Source organism: Alosa alosa, chromosome 2 (assembly GCF_017589495.1).
Source record: "Alosa alosa isolate M-15738 ecotype Scorff River chromosome 2, AALO_Geno_1.1, whole genome shotgun sequence".
NCBI lineage: Eukaryota > Metazoa > Chordata > Actinopteri > Clupeiformes > Clupeidae > Alosa > Alosa alosa.
The window spans coordinates 11705942-11729205 of NC_063190.1; the positions used below are offsets into that span (position 1 = coordinate 11705942).

The 23264-nt window shown below is 44.0% G+C and overlaps 1 protein-coding gene across 2 annotated transcripts in view; it reads left to right on the top strand.

Annotated features, from left to right (window-relative positions):
- Nucleotides 1-23264, top strand: part of esama (endothelial cell adhesion molecule a) — a 47020-nt gene that overhangs the window by 13870 nt on the left and 9886 nt on the right. Inside the window, exon 1 of one of the 2 annotated variants that reach the window (XM_048238025.1) lies at nt 22565-22640. The exons of the other annotated variant lie outside the window; for it this stretch is intronic. Within the exon in view, the coding sequence (XP_048093982.1) occupies nt 22595-22640 (46 nt within the window). The 5' untranslated portion in view covers nt 22565-22594. Of the gene's footprint in view, nt 1-22564; nt 22641-23264 lie in introns of those variants that run through there. 2 annotated transcript variants of the gene reach the window in all.

The window sequence follows — 23264 nt, forward strand, 5'->3', positions numbered from 1 at the left end:
GTGTGTGTGTGTGTTTGTGTGTGTGTGTTTTGCGTTCACTGCTTCTCCATACATCAGTAATCCTACCTCTGCCTCCCAGTCTCCCTCTAATTATGGGGTCTAATGCAGGGTACTGGTGGAGTCATGCATCACTTGTGTTGAGGTCTATGACTTAATGATGGTTTTTCCACAGCAGAGTGGAGGTCTGTCAGATTTCCCTGTAGTATCTCAGCAGAAAATGCACAAGTTCACGTGGCATGTAATAAGAGATGGGATTCAAAGTGAGATTGACTCTCGATGTTATCAGCATGTTTTCTTCATAGCTGTCAACAGATTGGAATTTAGTTTTATCCTTTCGAGTGCTGGCTGTCACCGTTTCAAGAAAATTGCTACAACCATTCTATTTCAAACCTCAAGTGGGAAGGTTGTTCTGAAATGATTATGTCCTTTTGTTTATTAGATTACAGTGTAAATGCAATTTCCATGAAACTTGCCAATGACATGCACTTTTTGGTCTGTTGACTGTAAGCACTATGAGTTCAAAGTACTAAAACCCTGTAACAGCCGTTTATCTGTATTTGGCTGCAAACACTCTTCACCTGGATTCATGAGATGAAATTGCCATGACAGTGAACATGATCTACCTGTTTATCTATTCTGATAAATGAGAATACCGAATCCACATCTTTGTACTCAAAATGTAATTGTTTAGGGGTGTATTTGTGTTTCCTGGTGATATTTGGGTAGTGGTAAGGACTGGGACATTGTATGGGGGAAGCTTAAGTAACAACCCAGGATGTCTTTGAAGAGGTAGAAGTTTCAAAGTCAATGCTAAACAGGATCTATGGGGATTAGCTGTGGATTTGAAGCATCTGGCTTAGCATGACTTTAATGTTTTTACAGGAGGGAATGCTAATGCTCCTCAACGTGTCAACCAATAGGACTCTGTCCCTCTCTGACAGCTATGGAGACTGTGCGTGATCTGGCCCAAATCTGGCCCTCAGTCGACCAACCAATTCGTCCGATCAGTGTGATGTCATATTCAGCAGTAGTTTGGTAACTCAGGGAGAACAAATAGCTGTCAAAACCTGGCAAGCATGAAACCACTTGTGTAACAACATTTTGCCATTTTTATTTTTATTTTTTTAGCTAAGAATTATCAAGAGAACTGCTGCAAAGATGTTATCATGATGTAATCATGCAAAAAATCACTTCCTGTTATTCACCAATCAGGCTAATTTAGCTGAGGTGATGGGACCGCACCAGAGAGGCCCCTGAGTGGGGCGCGTCAGATCGGCTTTTTGCTCTTCATCGATTCACATGACCGATTCAAGACCTTCTGCTCAATCTCACTGGTGTTTCCATTAACGAGGAGGGGATTGGCCATGATGGGCTCTTTAATGCGTATTGACATGTTAAAAGGGTTTCTCAAGCTTAATTAGTGACTAGTTTGTTTCGTTTCAGTGATTGATTTCTTTAAACATGCCTGCCAGCGTGTGGTTGCTTATTTTAATGCACTTTGTAGTGACTACTCTCTTTCCATTCCTCTGTTCTCCCAGCTGACCAGAGTTGTGGTTTTGTGCTTCACTATACTCATCACATACATTATGCCAGTGAAGTTGATGCTCAGCTCGTCTCACTGTGAGGGTCTTAATTAGTTCATGATCTAGAACTGTGAAGCATCTTCTTGACTGGATCCCAGGGTTGAGAAGCGTGTATGTATCACTGATGTGTGGGGGTCGTGTCTGAGAGTTTATGTGGGGTGACAAGAGGGAGTGCTGTGGTTGAATCTTTCAGGAGAATAGGCCACAGGAGTCAGATGTTGTCAGGCCTCGTAATTCCAGCTCCCACAGACATCCCTGTGCAAGGACTGGGTGGAAGGATCAAAAAAGCTCTGGTACTTTGTTTACTGGAGAAAGCTAATGGCACTTTCTAATCACCTGATGTAGTGTTCATATGCTGTGAGTCACTTTGGAGAAAAGTGTCTGCCAAATACCATAAACATACTGTAAACATTATCTAATGTCTCATCTTAGATTCTTGAAAAGTTCCTGATCGCCAGCCCTGCAATTTCTTTGTTCTTTTCATTTTGTCATTGAAAGTTTCGAACTCCACCTTTGAAATATGTTCCATCAGTAGGAAACATTTGATAGGAAGAATCTTTTAGAAAATAGCATAACAATTTAAAAAGACACCCAGTGAAGTGCTTCATTAGTCCATATGTCCTGATTCGAGACAGCTGCTGTCCCTCATGCAACTGTGCCTGTCAAAAGCCATTCATTTTTTACTAGCAACCCAAAGAGCATATTGCATGGAAACGAAGGCAGCTAGCCCATCTCCTTTACATCGTATTAAAAATAGCCTGCCCTGTCAGGACCTCACCACCTCCTCCCGCGCTATTGATAATTTAGATCCTAATTACTAAGTGATGCATTATTGAGTACCTGACGGGATGGAGGCAGCCCCCTTTTCCATTTGAGCTGCACTATTTCACTGACAGATGTCTGTTCAGACGGGACTTACCAACAGGTGTGGAGGGCTGTAGAAGAATGCAAATGATGTAGTGGCGGTTAGTGGTCATGGTCGTTACAGATGTGCTGTTTTCAAGTGAATTCTTTCTAATTATCTCATGAAGTATGTGATTAATTAGATGTTCTGCTCACCATTTGGTGAATCTGTCTTGGGTGATAAGAATAGAAATGATCATATACAGTATGTACGATACGAGCAGTTTGATGAATGAACATAATCCATATGGGCAGTTAGTAGGAGAGCATGGAAAAGACACTTCAACATTTTCAAGGTCAGCCTCAGTGATGTGAAAACTATCTGAGACTAAAACCCATCAGGAGAGGAGAGAGGGGGATAGGGAGGAGAGGAGAAAGGAAAAGAAGAGAGGAGAGAGGACGATCCGGAGGAGAGGTGTCTGTGCCAGAGATGATAGGAGATAATGAGCCGGAGACATTTTGTGTTTCTGTTTAATCGAGCTGGCGAGGATTAGGTGGGATTATTCAGCCATCGCAAAGTATCCAGAAAATTAGCTTGCGGGAGCTAATCTGAAAAACGGACAAAGGGAGGCCGGTCGGAGTGGCCTGGCCTTGTGGTAGAGGGGTGCGCGGTGACGGTCAGACTAATATGACTAATTTCAGAGTGATGACAGACAACCCCCTCTACTGCTGTGATGGATGTGGCTCAGACTAGACTACTGTGCAGAAATACACTACCCCCACAGAGCTGCCACCTGTGTGAGCCTGTGAGATAGGCCGACAGCTGATTGGCTACATCAAAGACAAAGATCAGAGGTCAGATGGATCTGCTGCCTCATCCCCCCTCACAATAATGACAGCCAGCTGGGTGTAATCACAGGATAAATCATTTCAAACGTGCTCACCTCCAGCCTGAGGAATCACCAGCGTACTTATGTATGTATGTATGTATGTATGTATGTATGTATGTATGTATATGTATGTATGTATGTATGTATGTATGTATGTATATGTATGTATGTATGTATGTATGTATGTATGTATGTCTGTATGTATGTATGTATGTATGTCTATATATATTTATATGATTTTGTATGTGCATATGACTGACTGCATATGCCTTGCATACTAGAAGCTTCTTCTCACATGAATCCTGACAAACTGGATTAAACATGAGCATGTGTGTATGTACATGAGAGCCGAGATGTGGTGTAGTGTGTAAAGGCTGACATGAGGTAACATGAGCGAGCAGTGTGTGTGTGTGTGTGTTTGTGTGTTTGTGTGTTGTAAGGGTGGAGTTGGCCCTGAGGATGTGAGCCCAGTACTTATGATGAGACACAGTGTCCACCTGTCCCCTGAGTGTGTCCTTCTATTCCTGGTGACTGACTGCATTAGGGTAAATCTCAGACCGCTTAGGCCGCTTCAACACCTCTACAGAGACAGAGAGACAGAGAGATAGATTGTGTAAGAAAGAGGGAAAGAGGCAGAGAGAGGGACTAGGAAGACAGAATTGGACAGACAGGTAGAGAAGAAAGAGAGAAGAAAGACAGCAACAGAGAGAGAGAGAGATAGAGAGAGAGAGCTGGAGTATGATTTGTGTGAAAGAGCAGGAATACAAGGGAGAAAGCGTGAGAGAGACAGACAGAGGGAGAAATCTGAAGCATGATTTATTAATACCTGAAAGCAGTGAGAGGAATGATTGCTTGCTTTCTAATTTCATCTCAATATGGGCTAATATCTCACAATTATCCTCATACAGTATTTGTTTCTTCTTCAAGTGGGTGGATTGATTAGGACCTTATGAAGATAGCTGAGTGGAGTTGTAGTCTTTTCCCATGGCGAGCACATGGGGCACCATCCTGAGGACATTCCACTGTGTGCACCCACCACATGCAGGAAAATAATGCAATCTTGCTCATTACCTCCTGTCTATACTCCATGGGGCTGACAGGGCTTTGGGTGATCCTGATCTAAATGTTTGTCATAATGCACGCTGGCTTTGGAGAAATTAGAGGATTTGGTGTTGAGAGTCGTCGTGGGGTTTTGAAAGGTTGTTTCGGGGGCCAAGCGTGGAGCGTGCTGTGTGGTTTGTTTATGGATGTGTTTGAGATTAAGACGTGAGCAGCACTCCCACAGGGAGCTCGAGGGGTTGCACAGTGGGACACGGCGGAGGAGAAGAAAAGGAGGATACCACTAATCATAATTACTCATCGACTGATCAAAGCCCCTCACGTCGCTGCTACAAGTTGGGAGCTTACATCACGGGTGACTCAAGAGAAATTGGATATGAGAGACAAAGGCAAAATGCTGCATGGCTTATACGTGTACGAGAGGAAGGGTAGAGAGTTTATCTGCTTTGTTTATTCCTAAGGGTCATCACTGTTGTGATCAAGATTGTAAGTTGTATAGACTCTCAAATAGTCTTCAATCTTACAACATTACATTGGCTTGATCTCACCATTCAAACAGGAGACTTGACATAAATGCCTTTTTCATCCACCGAACTGCATTTTCCGACTGCACTGGGGGGTGTTGGGGCTGTAGGTTGGTTTGTCTGAACTGTGTGGCGTAGTCAGCACAATAAGGCGTATTTTGCACATTTTTACAGTTGCTATAATTTGAACACAAAATAATCACACCCCAGCCTAATCTACCAACCACCAGCAGCATGTTATTACTCAAGAGTACCCCTTCTGCATCCACTATAATTTCATACAGAGTGATAATCAAGGAAGAACTGCTGTTGTGAAGAGGCCAGATTGGTGGAAGACTTTCCATTGACTCAGGATGTTTTCTCACCACAGCAAATATTTCTTTGCAGTAGCTGTTATTCTTGGATGCTTTGGTGACTTGTTTTACTGTGATGCCAAAGTGGTAACAGAAATAAATAAGAACAGGGTTGATTTGGGAGGCTTGATGGTTGTGCTCTTTTTTGGTGTCATTCATAATAAGAAGTGTTAGCCTATATATTCAATAATGGTTAATTTTCTTACTGTAAAAGCAATAGCTGAGAGAAGCAGAATGAGATAGACAAATTACAAGGATGCGAGTTTAATGATAATATATTGTGTACTGTGATGTGATGTATGGCCTTATGGCAGTCTTACTGTTTTGCCAATGGCTTGGAGCATTTGTGTATGTACACCCCCAAAGGCTATGAAGAGCTTGCATTGTGTGGAGGCCAAACCACCTACTGTGAAATGGACATTATGTAGTTACCCTATCAGCTGATAATGTGTTCATAGTGGTACTTGAAATGACTGATATCTCAAAAAACAACACATCGTAAAGATAACAGAAAAATAATCCGGCGCTGGACCCAGGGTGGTACCATATTCAGATAATCAAAACCACCATCACATAAACAGGCTGCAACAGTGCTGTAGTGGGCTATTAAAAAATGCACTACCTCTCGTCTCCAGTTTAGCACAGCAGTGCATCTAACCTAAAACCCGGCTACATATTTCAGAGCCGTGGCTTTTAGTCGAACGGTTCTGTTTCAAGAGTGCAGAAACGCTTCAGTCTGACAACACTGAAATGGGGAATACGCCTACCGCCGGTGATGCCCATTTATTCACACACACACACACACACACACTCACACACACACACACACACACACACACACACACACACACACACACACACACACACACACACACACACACACACAAACACACACTCATGCACACACACACACACACACATACACACACACACATATACAAACACACACACACACACACACACACACACACACATACTGTACATATGCACACACACACACACACACACAGATGCTAGCCCTGTGGGCTTGTGGTAGTGGTGAAGTGGCCCCAAATGTTTGTCCACTTAGGGAAATTAGGAACTGGGTGGAGGGGTACATGCATTATTTCACAAGCAAAGTGACAGCCCTCGGTTGCCGGGTTGCATGCTGGCTCACACACGAGACACACACATCTCCCGCTACCAAAGCAGAGTGTCAGGATTATGCAGCTGAGGGGATGGCAGAGTGCTTGAGCAGACTGTTTGTTTGTGTGTGTGTGTGTGTGTGTGTGTGGCTTTTTTTTTGTTTGTAAGGGCTTACATGATGTCTCTCTCTCTCTCTCTCTCTCTCTCTCTGTGTGTCTGTGTCTGTGTCTGTGTGTGTTTGCTAGTTCACTTACTTGCTTTTTCACTTTCCTTTTTCATGTGATTGCATCCACTATCATTGCCCGAGGCTACTTTTACAAATGACTCCAGCAATTAGACAAAATGCCTCTTATGTCAGGTAAAGAGAATCAGTCAACAGGGTAAAAATAATCGATTTCCATTACCGAAAAGCTGTATGGAAAACTGAGTGATGCCCTTGAAACAATAGACTACATCAACTTGGATTTTTTATGTAATACAGATTGTTTTGCCATAGAATCACAGGTGATCCAAACAGTCACCTCAGATTCCAGGTCATTTTAATTCTACATCAACCGATTGTTTTTAACCATTCAAACAGTGCTGTGTCGGATTGAGATCTGGGAACCTTGCATGACACAAGGATTAATATAAGTCATTGTCATGCTTATAGATTTACTCTTGGGCAGAGAACGATTTGTAATGTGGCAAACAGTATTATCTAGCTTGAGGTATTTATATGGAAAAACTGTAGACTTGACCCAGAGAGGGATACACTCAAACAGCACTAATGCTTACTCTGTTAAAACTCTATATGTTGCTCAGAGTTGTATTCGAGGAGGGCAGCCAAATATTATCCATACTATTGCACCATAGTGCAACTTGGCTTTACTGTTGGGTTAAGTAAGTCTGGTGATTCACCTCTTTTTTGCATCATTGCATCATTGTCTGCCATTCTTAATGCAAATCCAAGATAACTTCAAATACTTGACTAACTATGGTCATTTGTCTTTGTGAAATGACTTCACCAGGTGTGTGTGACATGTCCCACTTCTCTTGCCATGCGGTGACACACAAGCAATCCGATTTCAATTCAATTCTCAGATGCAATCAGTGGATTGTAATTTTGGAAGTCCATTGAACAGTATGTTCTAAGTCAGCAGAATTAATGTTTTCAGTTCACTGTGTTTCCACATAGGCTTCATTGGGGATGCCATTAAGGCATGATGAGCCGGTAGCAAATACGATAAAATATTCATTAGACTGCACAAACACATTTTTTGAAGATTCAGCTTCAGATTCTAGTTTCTACTGTTACTCATATCGGTAATAGAGTCCATTAGCATCAAATTAGCTTTAGAATCACATAGATTCATTTTAATGTTTCCCCTCCAGCTGATTAATTCTCGGGCAAGAAGTCTCCTTAGTGTGCAGATCAATCTTCAAATCAATTGGAAAAACTGCTGCCGATAAGCCCTTGAGATAAAACTAGCGGAACAGCACACAAGAAACCAGCCAGACAAGACGCCGCTGGGCACAGCAGCAAATAAACCCAGTACGTCACGCAGGCACGTGCTGACAAATGTTCTTTCCTTAGCCAGACGCCACTGCTACTTCTAAAGCACACGGTTTCTGGGCTCTCCGTTTTCTCAACACACCAGGATTTCCTGGTCACCAGAGAGAGCGAGAGCGGCTGCTGGCTCTACAGCCACACCCTTGAGAACAGCTCGGTTCTGGCCCAGCCCTGGCTTATGATGAAACATCTGAGGTGGCCCAGTCACTGATGCTTTATCAGGGCACTCTCAAATTAATCAGGGATTTAGCCTTGTACATTAAGACCTTTTACCAGTCTCTGAGTCCGACCTACTCTAGCCCAGTTAAAATGTTAATGTTACAAGCATTAACTTTCAACATTTTGCCACACTTTTTGAGTTTTGGGGTTTATACAGTTTTTGAGGATAACTCCACACGTCCATTAACTCGGTTTAAAAAAAAACACAGATGTCTGGCAGTCAGTGTAATGTGTGCCTTTTTGTCACTTGTCAAAACAAAGGGTTTTCCAAATATATGATTTCACATCCAGTGGCTGTGATCACCTTTGTTTGACTTCACACTTCCCTCTGTCTGTTGGGTTAAAATTGTTGCACTTTCACTCCTCTAATTCAATTTCTTGGCCTGTTCTGTTCCATTCTAAAGAGCCACACGTTTCCTATGAAATTCCCCAATACTTCTATATCAGTGAAACACAAGTGAACACAAACGATTACGTCTGCTGCCTTGAAGGCTAGGCAGTCTTCACAATGTCTTTGTTTCCCGCTAAACCCCTGCTTTTGGCGTGGGGGTGGGAGAGGCTAGATGGGGACTGAAATGGTTAAATCCTGCAGCAGATCTCTGGGGCTGTCTATCTTCAGGAAGGGTCTGTATCCAGCCCTTTCCTCTGTGTGACACTCCACTTCCCTCCTGGCTGCCTGGCACTTGCAGATAAGCGCTGCATTCCGCTACCACTGCCACCACCACCACCACCACCACCACCGTCACTGCAAAGCAATTGCACTCTACGCTCATCCACCACAACAGCAGCCGACCACGTCCTCTCTCTCTCTCTCTCTCTGTCTATCTCTCTCTCTCTTTCCCTCTGTGAAGCCGTTCCACTCCAGTGTGTGGAAAACTGGAAAACTGAAAACCCCAAAACGAAGTCATCTTCTCTATGTGTGCTGCTGAATGTGCTGAAATATGGGAAACAAATTGAGTGATTCTGTGGATTTGTTGTCTGTATGCAGACTGTACCTCAGTTACATTAATGTGATATAAATTATTGGAAAAAAGCTACATGCATTTCGTTTTCACGGCACAGGAAAGGAATGTTGTATTTGTAAATACTTAAAGAATCTTGTAAGAACTTAAAAGGAAATCTGACCTAGCGTTTAGTCCCACACCCATCCTTCCTGCAATTTGATCACCAGGGCGAGTTGAAGAAAAAAGATGGCTGCTTCTCTCTCTCTCTCTCTCTCTCTCTCTCTTTTTCTCTCTCTCTCTGTGAGTGTGGTAACAGGCAGGTGGGGGAGAGGTGTATGTCATTGTTTATTGTCCCATGGGATTCTGGGAGAAAGCGAAGTGATATGGACGCTGGCCATGCTTGTCAGTTAATACTGCTGCCTGAACGGAGGCTTTCAGCGGCGATAATGGCCTCCCTGTATCAGGTGTGCGCACAATGGCCTCATTTACGGACTCAGAGCTGACGAGGGCCTCAGAGCCCAACTCAAGTACGCCATCAGATATCAGAAGGGCGGGGATCGGAGCCCCAGCTCTGCCTGAACAGCTGCCCTGTCCCTGTCTCACTCTGGGTCATCCCTCGTCTGACAGCTCGGAAGGAGTGCGGCATGCAGAGTTTAGGAGGGGATTTTGGGTAGCTTGTCAAAAAGTCAGCTCTTTTGCAGTTCTGCGTGAGTCATACTTTTGTGGAGAGTTTGACGCAGTGTTTCCCAAAGTCTGTAATCGCCCCCTGTGATGAGTCTCTAGGAAGTGCTCGTTCGGCTTCCTTCCCGTAGTTAAGTCCAGGGAAGTCCACCCAGACCTCAGTGATAAAGAGACTCCCGTAACCTCCCTCATAACAGGACCGATGGATGACCTGTTGTTGTCCGGACTGCTCTTTGACATAGTTTCTGTCAGTGTGCCTGAGTCGTTTTGTTTGCTTATGGCCTACTTTCAGGCTGCACACACACACACACACACACACACACACACACACACACACACACACACACACACACACACAGAATGAGAGATGCCTGCAAAGTCAGCAGCTGAATGAGGATGACTTCATAACAGTTTGGCATGGGTCAAACAGAGGGCTGCCATTAATACTGCATATCACTCAAATTCCTAATTATTCAGATATCTGTCTTATCCCATAGTGTCTTTTGATCAAGGATGCTTTGTGCAGTTTGTGTTTCCCCTTATGAGTTGCTGTGCTGATTTAAGTGAACTATCAGCTAAATTAAGCCATCATGCAGCCTGTGGGAGCACTCACTTGGTCTTTGCTCTTAGGATCTTGGTATTAAAATGTATTGTGTTAAATTAGCAAATAGGTTTTGCCTAGTTATTAAATTATTTAATAACTTATAAAGCTTTAGTTAGACTTTGCACTTTGACCATCATTTAAATGATGTATCATACCATTTATGGTTGACGGTTACTTAATGTCAGTGTGTCATTCATTTTCTGTAATGTTTTGTATGGCAAGCCCTTAGTTTGTCCATGCCGACTCATTGCTTGGTGAGTAAATACTGATATGGATGGTGGTATGTGCTTAAAATATTTGTGTTTCTAAGAGTGTCTTTCCTCAGACCAATACTTTCAACAAACTGACAAGCTTGTAGCTTGTGTGATAATGAAACACAACTACATAGATGTGTTTCTTATACACACTGTCCTGAATTTACTCACTTGTTTGGCAGTCTTTGAGAAATTCCTAATTACTGCTTGTAGTAAGTCTAGTTGAATGCTGATACATTTGATTGTGAATTTGATTGTCAACCAACTTGGGGGGCATAAATAAAGTGTATTTTAAGTGTGTTTTAATATAGTTTAATAATATTCAATTTAAATATAAATTCTAAGGGTAGAATAACCTTAAGCTTATTGTTGTTATTCATTGAGACATTATTTTGTTGCCAGTGATTGTAAATTGTATTTTTAACATGCTGACATAAAAACAATAGCTACTGTATGTCAGTATCTAGTACATTTTTATAAATATACCACACTCTTAAATGGCCTTCACTCCATTTATATTAAATTTATATTAAATATATATTCACGTCAATCACAAAACCCTTATTGTCTGAACTTGAGGTTCAGTCAGTTAGTGTAAGTAAGCATGCAGGGCTGGACGCTGCAATGTGTGTCTTCTGAGTTCTGACGGAGGAGCCTGGCCAGGCATGACTCACGTGGTGATGGTGTGCATTCGGCTCAGCAGACTCTCTGAGACACCTGGAGACCCAACAGATGCCCCTGTGCGTGAGCGGGGCAGGGGACATGCACTGCCACCCCCAACACTACTGCCCCCTGCCCCCAAGGGGGGACCCAGGCCTTATACATGAACACATACACACAACTCTGCTCACCACACACACATGCACACACACACACACACACACACACACATACACACATACACACAACTCTGCTCACCACACACACACACAGACATTTCCTCAAAAGATGGTGTCTGCTTCACTGCTTCCTGATCAGTGGAACGGGACCTGGCACTTATCGATATACACCCTGCCCACATGTTCAAAAATGTGTACACACACAAACACACACAAACACATACACACATACACGCACATACACACATTTATGAGGCATTCAGTCCAGAAATATACTTTTCCCACTTAATGCCATCGACCCTGACCTTTTGAATGTGAATTTCCTAAGGATGGCTAAATAAGGATGGCTAAATAAGGATGGCTTCACTACTTGATCATTCAGTTGGAGACAAAAAAGGCTGTAAAGAATAAAAAAGGAGGAAAGGAAAAGAAAACCCCTCTTAGAGACACGAGCAGTTTAAAACAGTCCCTGTGAATCCGTCCCTGTAATACCTCACTCTGTGTTGCAGTAGATGCAACAGTATGTATTCAGCCATGTTTGCTGTAGCTAATATCTCTGGGTCTCCAGTGGTGGCAAAGCCTGCCTGGATTATTATTCCAGTTCCTATTCAAGGTCACTCAGGCATTACCCTAAAAACCATTATTTTTATCTTCCTCGCTGTGGAGACTTTTGTTTGCTTGGTTGGACCTGTCGTGCAGGCGTGCTAGAAGAGGACTCGCACATTACACTTTGAGCTGTGTTTGTTTTAAGACTCGCTAACAACCTCACAACTCCACAGAGTAGAGTGCCCATTCTGACATGAACGACTAACCCAGAGGGATTTCTTTATTGAATGGTGTATGTATGTTTAAATGCTATAAAGGCAAACTGACTGTAAATATTTGAGCCTCAGATGGTAATCTACAACTAATTTACACTATAATAGGGTTCCTGTTGATCTATCTATTGATTTATCTATTAATCTATATGTGACTCAATCTGACATACATAGATAGCCCTCCTGTTCTGTTGTGTTCATTTCATGTTTACTAGTTTTGTGTTCCCGGTCAAAAATGACCGCTGCATTATTATTGTTTATAACTTGTTATAAATCCATAGTTACACATATATTATCATCTAATGTTGTGATAGACTTTTGTATCGACTTAAGTTCCCTTGGATATTACCAGTTTTGAACTTCCATTTGCTATTTATGGCCTGCAGGCCTCATTGACCTGAGCTCATGCAAGTCAGAAAGGGTAAGATACTATTGGGGAAAGGTTCCAGTGGGGGCTGGCATAGAAGTAAAGAGGGGGATTGAGGGTGTGTTTGTGTGTGTGTGTGTGTCTGTGTGTGTGTGTGTGTGTGTGTGTGTGTGTGTGTGTGTGTGTGAAAGTACAGAAGCACAGATAAAAGTCCATTTTATACACTAACCATTTTCTCACCCATTCATTTCTGGGACCGGGAATACACAAGGGTGTTCTAAAGTTGAATAAAACACCCAAATTGTTATGAAAATTATCAATGTTTGTTTTGTGCGTTCAGATGACCTGTGTTAACAAAGTCATAGAGCCTCATGATAGTCAGAACGAATTAACAATATATTTGAGAGAAAATAATGGTCAATTGGTCATTAATGAATTAGTCATTAGTGTGGTGAGTCATATTGCTGTGTATTTTATTTATTTACTTGACAATAGTTGATCTGGTGTATGATTGACCAGTTGCAAGTATGTATGTGCGGCCATACTTTTCCATTCAGTTAAATCATTGTAAGGCCATAACGGTATTGTACTGTAATTACTCCCTCTACACTTCACTAAAACATACTCAGATCACCAAAGTGGTATAATTCTATGCTGTACACAAGGTTATTAATATCAAATACATGTGATAATTAATCATATTTAAGTCACCATTTCATCTTTAAAGGCTTGCAAATACAAATGAAATGATCATTTGTTTTCTTTTTTCCATTTCCTTTCCATGTTCGTGTTAAGGGAATTCTATTTTTGGCTTTTATAGTTTTTCAGGAACACTGCCAAATCTGGTGACACGTAAAGTGGTATTTTTCCACAAACAATTCAAAAGCGAGTCACATGCAGAGAGACAGAGCGCCTCATTCTAATCAGATTCATTGGTTTTTCTCATCTTCGCTGCGGACGCGTTGAATATTCCCAATGAAGGCGGTTATTCTCGCCGCCTCGGGGATATATCTCGGCTATCTCCAGTTTCAGGAAGTGTGTATGTGAACATCATAAAGACGTGCAGCTCAGCGCAGCCAGCATCCACTCAGAGCTTCTGTTTGTTTGTGTTAGGTGACCTCCAGGCCCTGCCAGGGTCACCCAGCACATACGAGCCCCGAAGACCAAGCTAAGCTCATTATTTAAAGCCAAAGACGCAAACAGTGCCATGTTTGGACTTCCTCTCATCAGAGGTCCTGTGAAGTCGGCAAAAGACTGACCCCTCCGTCTTGCTGAATCGCTTGTGAACGCACTTGAGAAGGGTGTCCTCACAGTGTGGCGGTCATGCTAGTGGCTCATACAGGGTTGTTGGGAGACAGGCAGGTTTGTCAGTGAAATTACCAGGGTAGAAATCCGGGCAGGATGTTTCCGGAAAGCGTCACTAAACTGATGTGACAGAGTGTGGGAACCGCTAAGTCCTCGGAGAGCCTAATGTAATCCATCCTGATGATTCGGGAGGCCTGTCTTGTGGCTTTGCTAAATTTGCCACAACTGAAAAGCCAAGCACTGTCTATTTTTGGCTTTGGTATTTTTCAGACTTGTTTTCTTTACATTCATACTGTAACTATTTTTAAGAGTCCAGATTCTTTTTTGTCCACCCTGAAACTATTCTGTGAAACCTGCATGATGTTGCTACTACAAATAAATCTCATGTGGTCAGTTTACACGACAGTCAGGCAACTGGAATCTGTTATCAGTTCCCTTGGCAAGCTAAGATTAATGTTTTACCAGTCTTATCTGTTATTTCTAACCTACTCACCTGTAATCAGGCAATCAACTGCATGCATTAGAAAACTTGTATCCGTTCATTCCACTGTTAGGCTACCGTGAAAAGACACCATTGGGGTTAAAAAAAAGAACCAGAGGAGCCTACTTTATTTTGTTTTTTACGAACGGATGTTTTTGAGTTGAGTTGAATTAAATTGAAAATGTATTTATTCCCATAGGGTCTGTTAGTTTGAAGATTTGCTATTTACAGTAAATAACAGCCAAGTGAGACACAATGTACAATAAACACTTCAGTCAGTCGAACACAGTTTGTGGTAAAAATAATCCTCTGACATGTACATATAAGTCCATGTCATCATGCAGTAGATGTTGTTGTTTTGTTCTGTGCGTATTCCTGCTGCTACGGGTCCTTAACTGGACTCTGGTGATGTCATGTCCCCCTGTGTCCCCACTGGCTCTGGCTCTGTCCCTTCCCAGAGGAACCGTGCCACGTTGCGTCACCGTGATGTGTGTTAGCAGACTTGTCTTTTCCTCTGACTCACGCAGTCCGTCCCACGCGCATGTCAACGTCCTACTCACTACTCGAGCCTCCTCCGCTGACTGACACTCAAATGGTCACTCAGCCACTCCACAGCGGCTCCCACAGTTGTGGTCAACTTAACCCAGCTCTGCTCGGGCTTGTGTCTGTTATGACACTGTGAGCTTGTAAACCAGTTTCTCATCCATGCTGCCCTATCACTGCTGTAGATCCATATGTGTGTCAGCCCTGTAATAGTCTTGGTGCTGCATTAGGGAGAACTGCTCAGAGAGAACCATGCAGCTATCCCTCACCAGCAGCTGTGTGAGTCTTAATTAAACAGTTCCTGTCTGTCGGAGGACCCTCTAACCCCTCTCGCACACACACACACACACACACACACACATACACACATGCACACACACATACGCACACACACACACACACACACACACACACACGCGCACAATCGCCCCCCACCCCCAAATCAGATTTAAGAAACAGAGGGGGTTTATGTGCCACAGCCATGACTGATGCCAGCTCCATGTTGTAACGTATGAAATAATCCTCCAGATTCATCATGGTAATCCTTAAGGAGTCTGGGGCGGATTCCATCACCTGGGCTCCCCCTTCGCCGCACTGTAGATTGATGGCCCAGCTGTCAGGAACAGGGGGGCATTTATGAGTACGCCCCCAGACCCAGCCCCATCCCTTCCCCCCACCAACACTCACCACTGCGCTATCGCCACCCTACGCTGTCACTGTGTGTGTGTGTGTGTGTGTGTGTGTGTGTGTGTGTTGTAATCACCAGTAAGCATGGCATGTCAGATTGATGAAAATGTAGCATCTAGATAACTTAAGCTTGTCAACTCGGGCTTGTCTGAAAGGGGTTAACTTAATGGGCTTTACGAGGCTCGACTTGAGAATCCCTCAGCGCTGTTATTTCCTTTAGTGTGTCTGTTTGCTCATGCGTTGTCCGGAAGTTGACGGGGCTCTGACTGGGCCTCTCCAGATTGGTGGAGGACATTTGAAAGCAGGTGTGCTTGGATGTGTGTGTGTGTGTGGGCGGGGGCGGGGGATCTATCAGGGTCACCACTGGCCAATCACGTCCTTTTGTGTGTGTGTGTGTGTGCGTGTGTCTGTGTGTGTTTGCTATTTTGAAGTCCAGCTCAAGCTGTGTGTTATCAGCAGGCCCAGGTCTTTCCTGCTTCTGGTTTTTCACACAATGCAAAGGACGTCCTGACTGGGTATCTGGAGGAGGGGGCAGGAAAGACGCTGGACTTTACAATAGCCCCCATCTGCTGCGGCACACATCACATCTGCATGGGCCTCACTGGAACCAACGCAATATATTGAAGTAGGAGACATTTTCTGGTAGAGTGTTCAGTAAAGGACTCTTGTCTGTTAGGTTGGTGCACCTAGAATGCTCACCAGCATGCTCACTGTAATATTCAGAATAGTTGTTTTGAACTGAACTGAACTGTACTATGGCATAGGCATCAAGTTAGCAGTAAATTCACACAGTGGTTTTCACATGGTGTAGCTATCATACTGATATGCTGGATATTTTCCTCTACAAACTGTAGTGTTCAGCATCAGTTGCCTGCCAGTGGTTTAGGCCCTGCACCTGCCTTGGCACAGGAGCTGTCCATGCCAAAGATGGATGGGCTTTCCTTTAAACTGGATTTCCCTTCACTTCCATGGCATGTTACATAATAACCCCTTCCAGCGGCCCCAGATGACAACCCTAAATCAGATCTCAGGACTTTGTTATTACAGCATCAAATTAACCTTGGGCTCCCCCCTGGCCTCCTGGGGTCTGTTGTAGGGGTCAGATGATCAGCCTCTAACATTATCCCAGTGATGTGGCGGTGTGGCTGCTGTAAGGCGCAGCGCACCCAGGCACACGGGACAGATTCACAGTGTGATGAAAAAGCCATGTCCTCGCCCAGCAATTACTGTAATGACTTCTAAATATTCCTTTCATTCAAAAGGAAGCGAGATGAAACTGGGGCCAGGGAGAGGCGTTGTGAGCCGAGCGGAGCGGAGAGATAGCCCTCGCATGCTCGCCCGGCTTACAGTGGCTTAATTACACCCGTCCACAGGAGAGGAGAGGAGAGCTGAGGAGAGGACGACGTGTGCTGTGTGCGTGTGTCTGATGACCATTCAAACACTCATCGCTTTCATCTCCTCCTGTGCCTTTGGTTGGGGAAAATGATGCTATTTGCCTGATTGCAACCTCATGCACTCATTTTCAAATTTAATCCACCAACTCTGAAAAAGATGCTGTTCGCCTGTGTCATACATCCTTATTCTCTTACATAATGATCATTTTAGTTTCATTATTTTCACGTATTCATTTTTTTTTGGTGGATCCAGGCTTGGATGAAACCTTGGCATGTGTGAGACATAATTAACTTGGCTTAAATATCAATTGCAGCAATCAGCCTGTGACAATAACATAAACAAGTTCATCTGAGAAACGCAGAGCAAGATCATGTGCCTGTGATGTTCATCTACTTGAAACACGTCAAAATAACACTGATAGCTTTTAACACAGACAGGAAGTAGCTGCAGAACCACACCCAACCCCCTCTCTCGCTATCCGCACTGGAGTTCACACTGTACTGGACATGACAGGCTCTCTTCAAAGAAACCCACAGAACGGACTCTTCTAAGGGAAAGCTCTGTGTGTATCTACACTGGGATATATATGTACACACACACACACACACACACACACACACACACATCCACACACTCACACACACACACACACACACACACACACACACTGCGGACATGGCAGGCTCCATCAAAGACCCCTCAGAATGAACTCTTGGAGGGGAAATCGTGGTTCCACCACCACTGTGTATCTACATTGGGATATACACACACACTGCAGACATGACAGGCTCCATCAAAGACCCCTCTCAGAGTGGCTACTCTGGGGGGAATCCTTTGGGGGGGTTGGGGAGTAAACACAGCAATCTGCAGGGGGTTTTTTTTACCCAGTAATTAGCCTCGCCTGTATGAATTCCTCTCCTCCGCGCACACGCCCCCAGGGAGACCCCTCTCTCTCTCTTTCTCTCTCGATGCTTTCTTCTTCCTCTTCTCTGGGTGATCGTCAGCCTACCAGGCCCGCTCTGAGCCACCCCCCCCACCCAAGGGCCTGGGGCACACGCAGCTTCAATCTCGGAGCTGCACACACACTGGGGGAGAGGGGGCCAGCTCTCTATCCAACTCCGTCTCTCGCAGACAGTCACGGACATGGCATGCTCACGCCCCATCACCTCATCACCCCGCCACACGCCACTCATGCTCTCACGCCAGCACTGACACCACACACTTCACCTCAGCACTAGGACACCACTCAAGTGAAAGGGACAGTGTGTGTCTCTGTGTTTGTGTGTGTGTGTGTGTGTGTGTGTGTGGTATAGCGTATAAAATGTTTTTACTTTGTAGTTCATCATTTGGGTTTCATGGTATACCTACATGCCAAGTATAAAATACTGTTTTGTTGTTCTGTATAATGTGACACTCTGCTGTAATACAATCGTTTATACTCCAGTGAACAACATTACATATCATATATAGTGGTAGGAATGGAGGGACTGGCCCCTCCGATCTCTGTTTCACCACATAGGTGGTTATTCCAGTCCATCAAATCCCATGATTTCTAGTCCCGTCACACCCTTCCTGAAACATTACATGGCGAAGGATTACACAGAATAGTTTTCAGAAGGTTGAGTTATCATGGCTGTGGTATGACTGATCGCTGTCAGATGAAAGAGATTAGATCAGTGGAAGGTGACTCATATAGCTCTCACTATATTTGGAGTCATTACTCCAGGATATGGTCACACAGAACCTCCATTTGCCTCCTAGCTGCCATGCTTTACACAAGCATTATTCAAACCAGTTTGTGTGCATGAGTGTATGTGTTTATGTGTACGCCTGTGCCTATGTGTGTGGGTGTGTGACCATGTGTCTATGTGTACCTGTGTGCTAGTGTGTGTGTGTGTGTATGTGCGGCATACAAGTGTATGTGTGTGCGTGTATGTGTATGACGTGCAAGGGAGAATGACTTATCTCAGATAGGATGGGAGAGATGGGATCTTATCATATGTGAGTAGTGGAGTGAAAATCGGGTTGTGTGTGTTTGTGCTTATCCTGTGACCGTGAGACCTTTTTCCCATCGACCACACCTTTCACCTCCCAGGCCAGGGTCTGAAATTCACTGCAAATTACCGTAACGGGGTCGGCCGCCAATCCGCATTACTGTAATGACTTGGCTTCTAAATCCCCTGCTGAAGGTGAGACCTTCTCTCTTCTCGCCGACCTCTTTAATCCACCTGACTTATCAGCCGCGCTTCCAGTCTTTCCTCACCCGAACCACTGAGACTTGAGCTGCACCTTCAGACGGATCACATCTTCTTATGGTGTGTATGGTGTCTCAGGGAACTGATGTGTGTGTGTGCGTGTGGTGTGTGTGTGTGTGTGTGTGTGTGTGTGTGTGTGTGTGTACTGTATGTGAATGTGTGTGTGTGTGTCTGTGAGAGTGTGTGTGTGTGTGTGTGTGTGTGTGTGTGTGTGTGTGTGTGTGTGTGTGTGTGTGTGTGTGTGTGTGTGACTGTGTGTGTGTGTGTGTGTGTGTGTGTGTGTGTGTATGAGAGCGACAGACAGAACAGGGGGTAAGGGGAAAGAGAGATGGAGAGAGACGTCTGAGACATGTGGATGCAGGCGGAGTGAGACAGACAGACAGAGAGAGACAGATCGAGAGAGATGGCTGTGAGACAGTTGGAGCCTCTCGGATGATAACGTTAATGGATTCTGTCATTAAGTGGCTGATTTCACTCTTCCATCGCCCATGAGGCATAGCTTCATTCCTTTCCCCCGTTTTTTCATCCTTTTGTCCTTTAGAAAGAAAGACACTCCAAGCTTTCAGAATAGAAACATACACAGAATAGAAACGTACATACTTTTTAATCCCTCTGTCTCTACCCCTCTCTCTTTATCTGTCTCTCTCTCTCTCTCTCAAGTACAGTGAACAGGATGATGGTAGACTGCCATTATTATTGTATGTGGCCTCACAAATGTAACCACACAAGTACGCACTTTGCACATAGACCTTTACATAGACACACACACGCATACAGACATAAACACACACACACACACATATACACATGCATCCAGACATACATGTGCACTTTCTTTCTCTCCCTCTCTCTCTCTCTCTCTCTCTCTCTCCCCCTCTTTCTCTCTTACACACACACACACACACACACTCACACTCACACACATGCAAAACTGGGTGAAGTTGTGACAGTGTGTGCCAGGTCTGGTTGAGTTTGAGCTCATTCGGTAAGGTGTGCTGGAAGAGGAGCTTGTCTGGGGGGAGGGAGGAGAGGAGAGGAGAGGACACATTAGTAGACACTAAGACCCTTGTGGAAAGAGGCTATATGAGGGAAAGACGTGATTAAAATGGCCAGAGAGCTGCTCCATTTATTAAGACCTTACTGATGTTGACTCAGGTTCCCCGCTGAGCCTCAACAGAGAGGGAGAGAGAGTACCCAGCAGCAGTACGCCTCCTCCTACACCCAAATACTTAACAGTGTTTGTCAAACACCTTGGAAACACCTGACAAATAGTACACAAAAAAACTACACAGATACTTAACAAACGCCTCACAATCACCATACAAATATTACACAAATACCTCACAGACACCTCACAGATACCTTGTAAACACCACACAAACATCACAAAATTACCTCACAAAGATTCAACAAGAATCGCACAAACACCTAAAAATACCACACATACTTGAGAAGTGCCTCACATTTGGCTCATAACCTAAAGGTGACTTCACATTATCTGTAGTGAAATCCACAGAAATATCGCAACATGAATTGCCATGAGGCTGTGGAGAAGTCTCGTTGTGTCTGTGCTTGTTTAGTTTTTGTCAATTTGGCTAATTTTTTAATATTTTATTGACGTTATATGTGCATCATGTGCATCAAAACAGGTGAAATATGTAAATCCATAAGCATCTGTATTGTTAGCCCAGACAGCATTGTGTTCTGAGGGAAAATTACTTTGGTATTTGCTGCCACCATCTGGTGTTATATGGACTGCACTCATATCCCTTTGTTAACCTGAAAAAAATACCAGTATTCAGTATTATTGTTGTTTTTGTTTAAGGTTATCTTGAAAGTAAATGATATGTCATAAGAAGTAAATTATCATTAACAATTTGGTTCACAAAATTAACCAATATCAATTTATTTCATTTTAAATACCTGGCACTATCAAGAAATAAGATTAATATTTTATTATATATGTTTTATTTTATGTTTTAACAGTTCACAAGGATTGAGGCAAAAAAATAAAAAAAATCTGTTCATCTTTGTAGAGGCGACCACCTGTCCTTTCCATAAACCAATTGTGTATGGCTTTTGGGCATGTAACTGACCCACAGCTGGGTTATGATTTTGTCAAACCCTCCGTGTGGGATGAGGCCACTGTCACTGTGGTCACCCTGGTCACCCTGGTGGTCCTTGTCACTGCGTCTTTGTGTGCCTCTCCTCCTCCTCCTGCTGCTGTCGCTGCTGTTGCTGGTCCCTCAGGCACAGATGGAGGTCCAGAGGGGCGGATTACTGCAGAGATTTTCCTTGATTTAATATGTGCTTGAAAAACACAACGCTGTTACATGAATCTGGACAAGGGACATGGTGTAAGAACATGGAGCATCCACTCAAGAGTCACCACCCCACCCCACCCCACCAGGCCCCCTCTCCCCTCCTCTCTGGTGATTTACTATGGCCTACTGGCACCCTCATAACAGCTGATCCATATCTCTTCTGGTGCAAGTCTGGCCAAATCCGAGATTGATTGGTATTTGGTACCATTGTTAGCTACAGAATGAGTGGTATGTGTTACTCATTACAGTCTCAAATGACAATGAATGGGGGGATTTATTAAGTACAGTGGTCTAATCCGATGACGCTGTGTGACACTGTAAGGGATTGAAGTGCACCCCTGCCGTCATGTGAATCATCATGAGGGGTATGTTACTGTGCAGCGCAGACAGGTGATATAGACTGTGGAGTGGCGCGGACCTGGCCCAGATCATCCCCAGCTGAGGACCAGATGAGTTTCCGATTTCAAACCAGCTGTTTGGGTCGGCTACTGCGTCCCACTGGCTTCACATGAGGACATACCGTTCCTTAATCACGTCTCGGGCCAGTGTGTGTAAAAATTGGCAAAAGCTTTAGACGTCAAGCAGCCGTCTTATTTGGGGATTAGCATTGTAGCCTTAATTCACTGGAATGAGGACAACGTCGGTTGGGACGCTCTGCCCTGATGTCACGGCTTTCTCTGGTCTCTACACTCACAAACACACACACACACACACACACAGCGGTGGCTCAGTGTCTTGTCTTTAAGCTCGGTGGGGAGATGCGAGCTGTCTGTCCTCTCCCAAAGTCTTTGCTGAGTGGACGATCAGGTCCGGCTTTTCCTCTAAGAGGGAAGCGAGCCAGGATTCACCGCCACTAAAGCAGGAGAGACTTGCTCCGTCCTCTTTTTTTCCTGCTGTGTGCTGACAGCAGACCTGCAGAGAAGCTCTTGCCAAGCTGGCTGACCCAGGCATGAGAGATTGCTGGCCACAGCCTCTCTCTCAATCTCTGGATGAATGTAAGTGATGGATGGATGAATGTGAGTTATGGATGGATGAGTGTGAGTTATGGATGGATGAATATCAGTGATGGACGGATGAGTGTGAGTTATGGATGGATGAGTGTGAGTTATGCACGGATGAGTGTGAGTTATGGATAGACAAAAGTGGATGAATGAGTGTATGCGATAGGTGAATGAATGTGAGAGCTTGATGGATGAATGTAACTGGTGGTTGGATGAATGTGAGTGAAAGATGAATGAGTGTTTGTGATGGGGTGGGTGAATGGGTGTGTTATTCAGAATGAATTTTCCAAGTATGCTCAAACATTGTTTGGATGGATGAGTCTGTGTCGTGAGAATTAAGGAATGTGCGTTATTGATGGATGAGTGTATGACAGATGGATGAATAGATTAGATTAGATTCAACTTTATTGTCATTGTGCAGAGTATAAGTACAGAGACAACAAAATGCAGTTTGTGTCTAACCAGAAGTGCAAAAAAGCAGAAAAGTGCAATGTGATATAAAACGTAGTTGGTGCATAGACAGGACAAAAGATATAGTGAAGTGTAGACAGTAGTATACAGTTGTTTTCAGAAGGTGGAATGTGAGGGGTTGAAAGATCCATGTGATCTGTGTTTAGG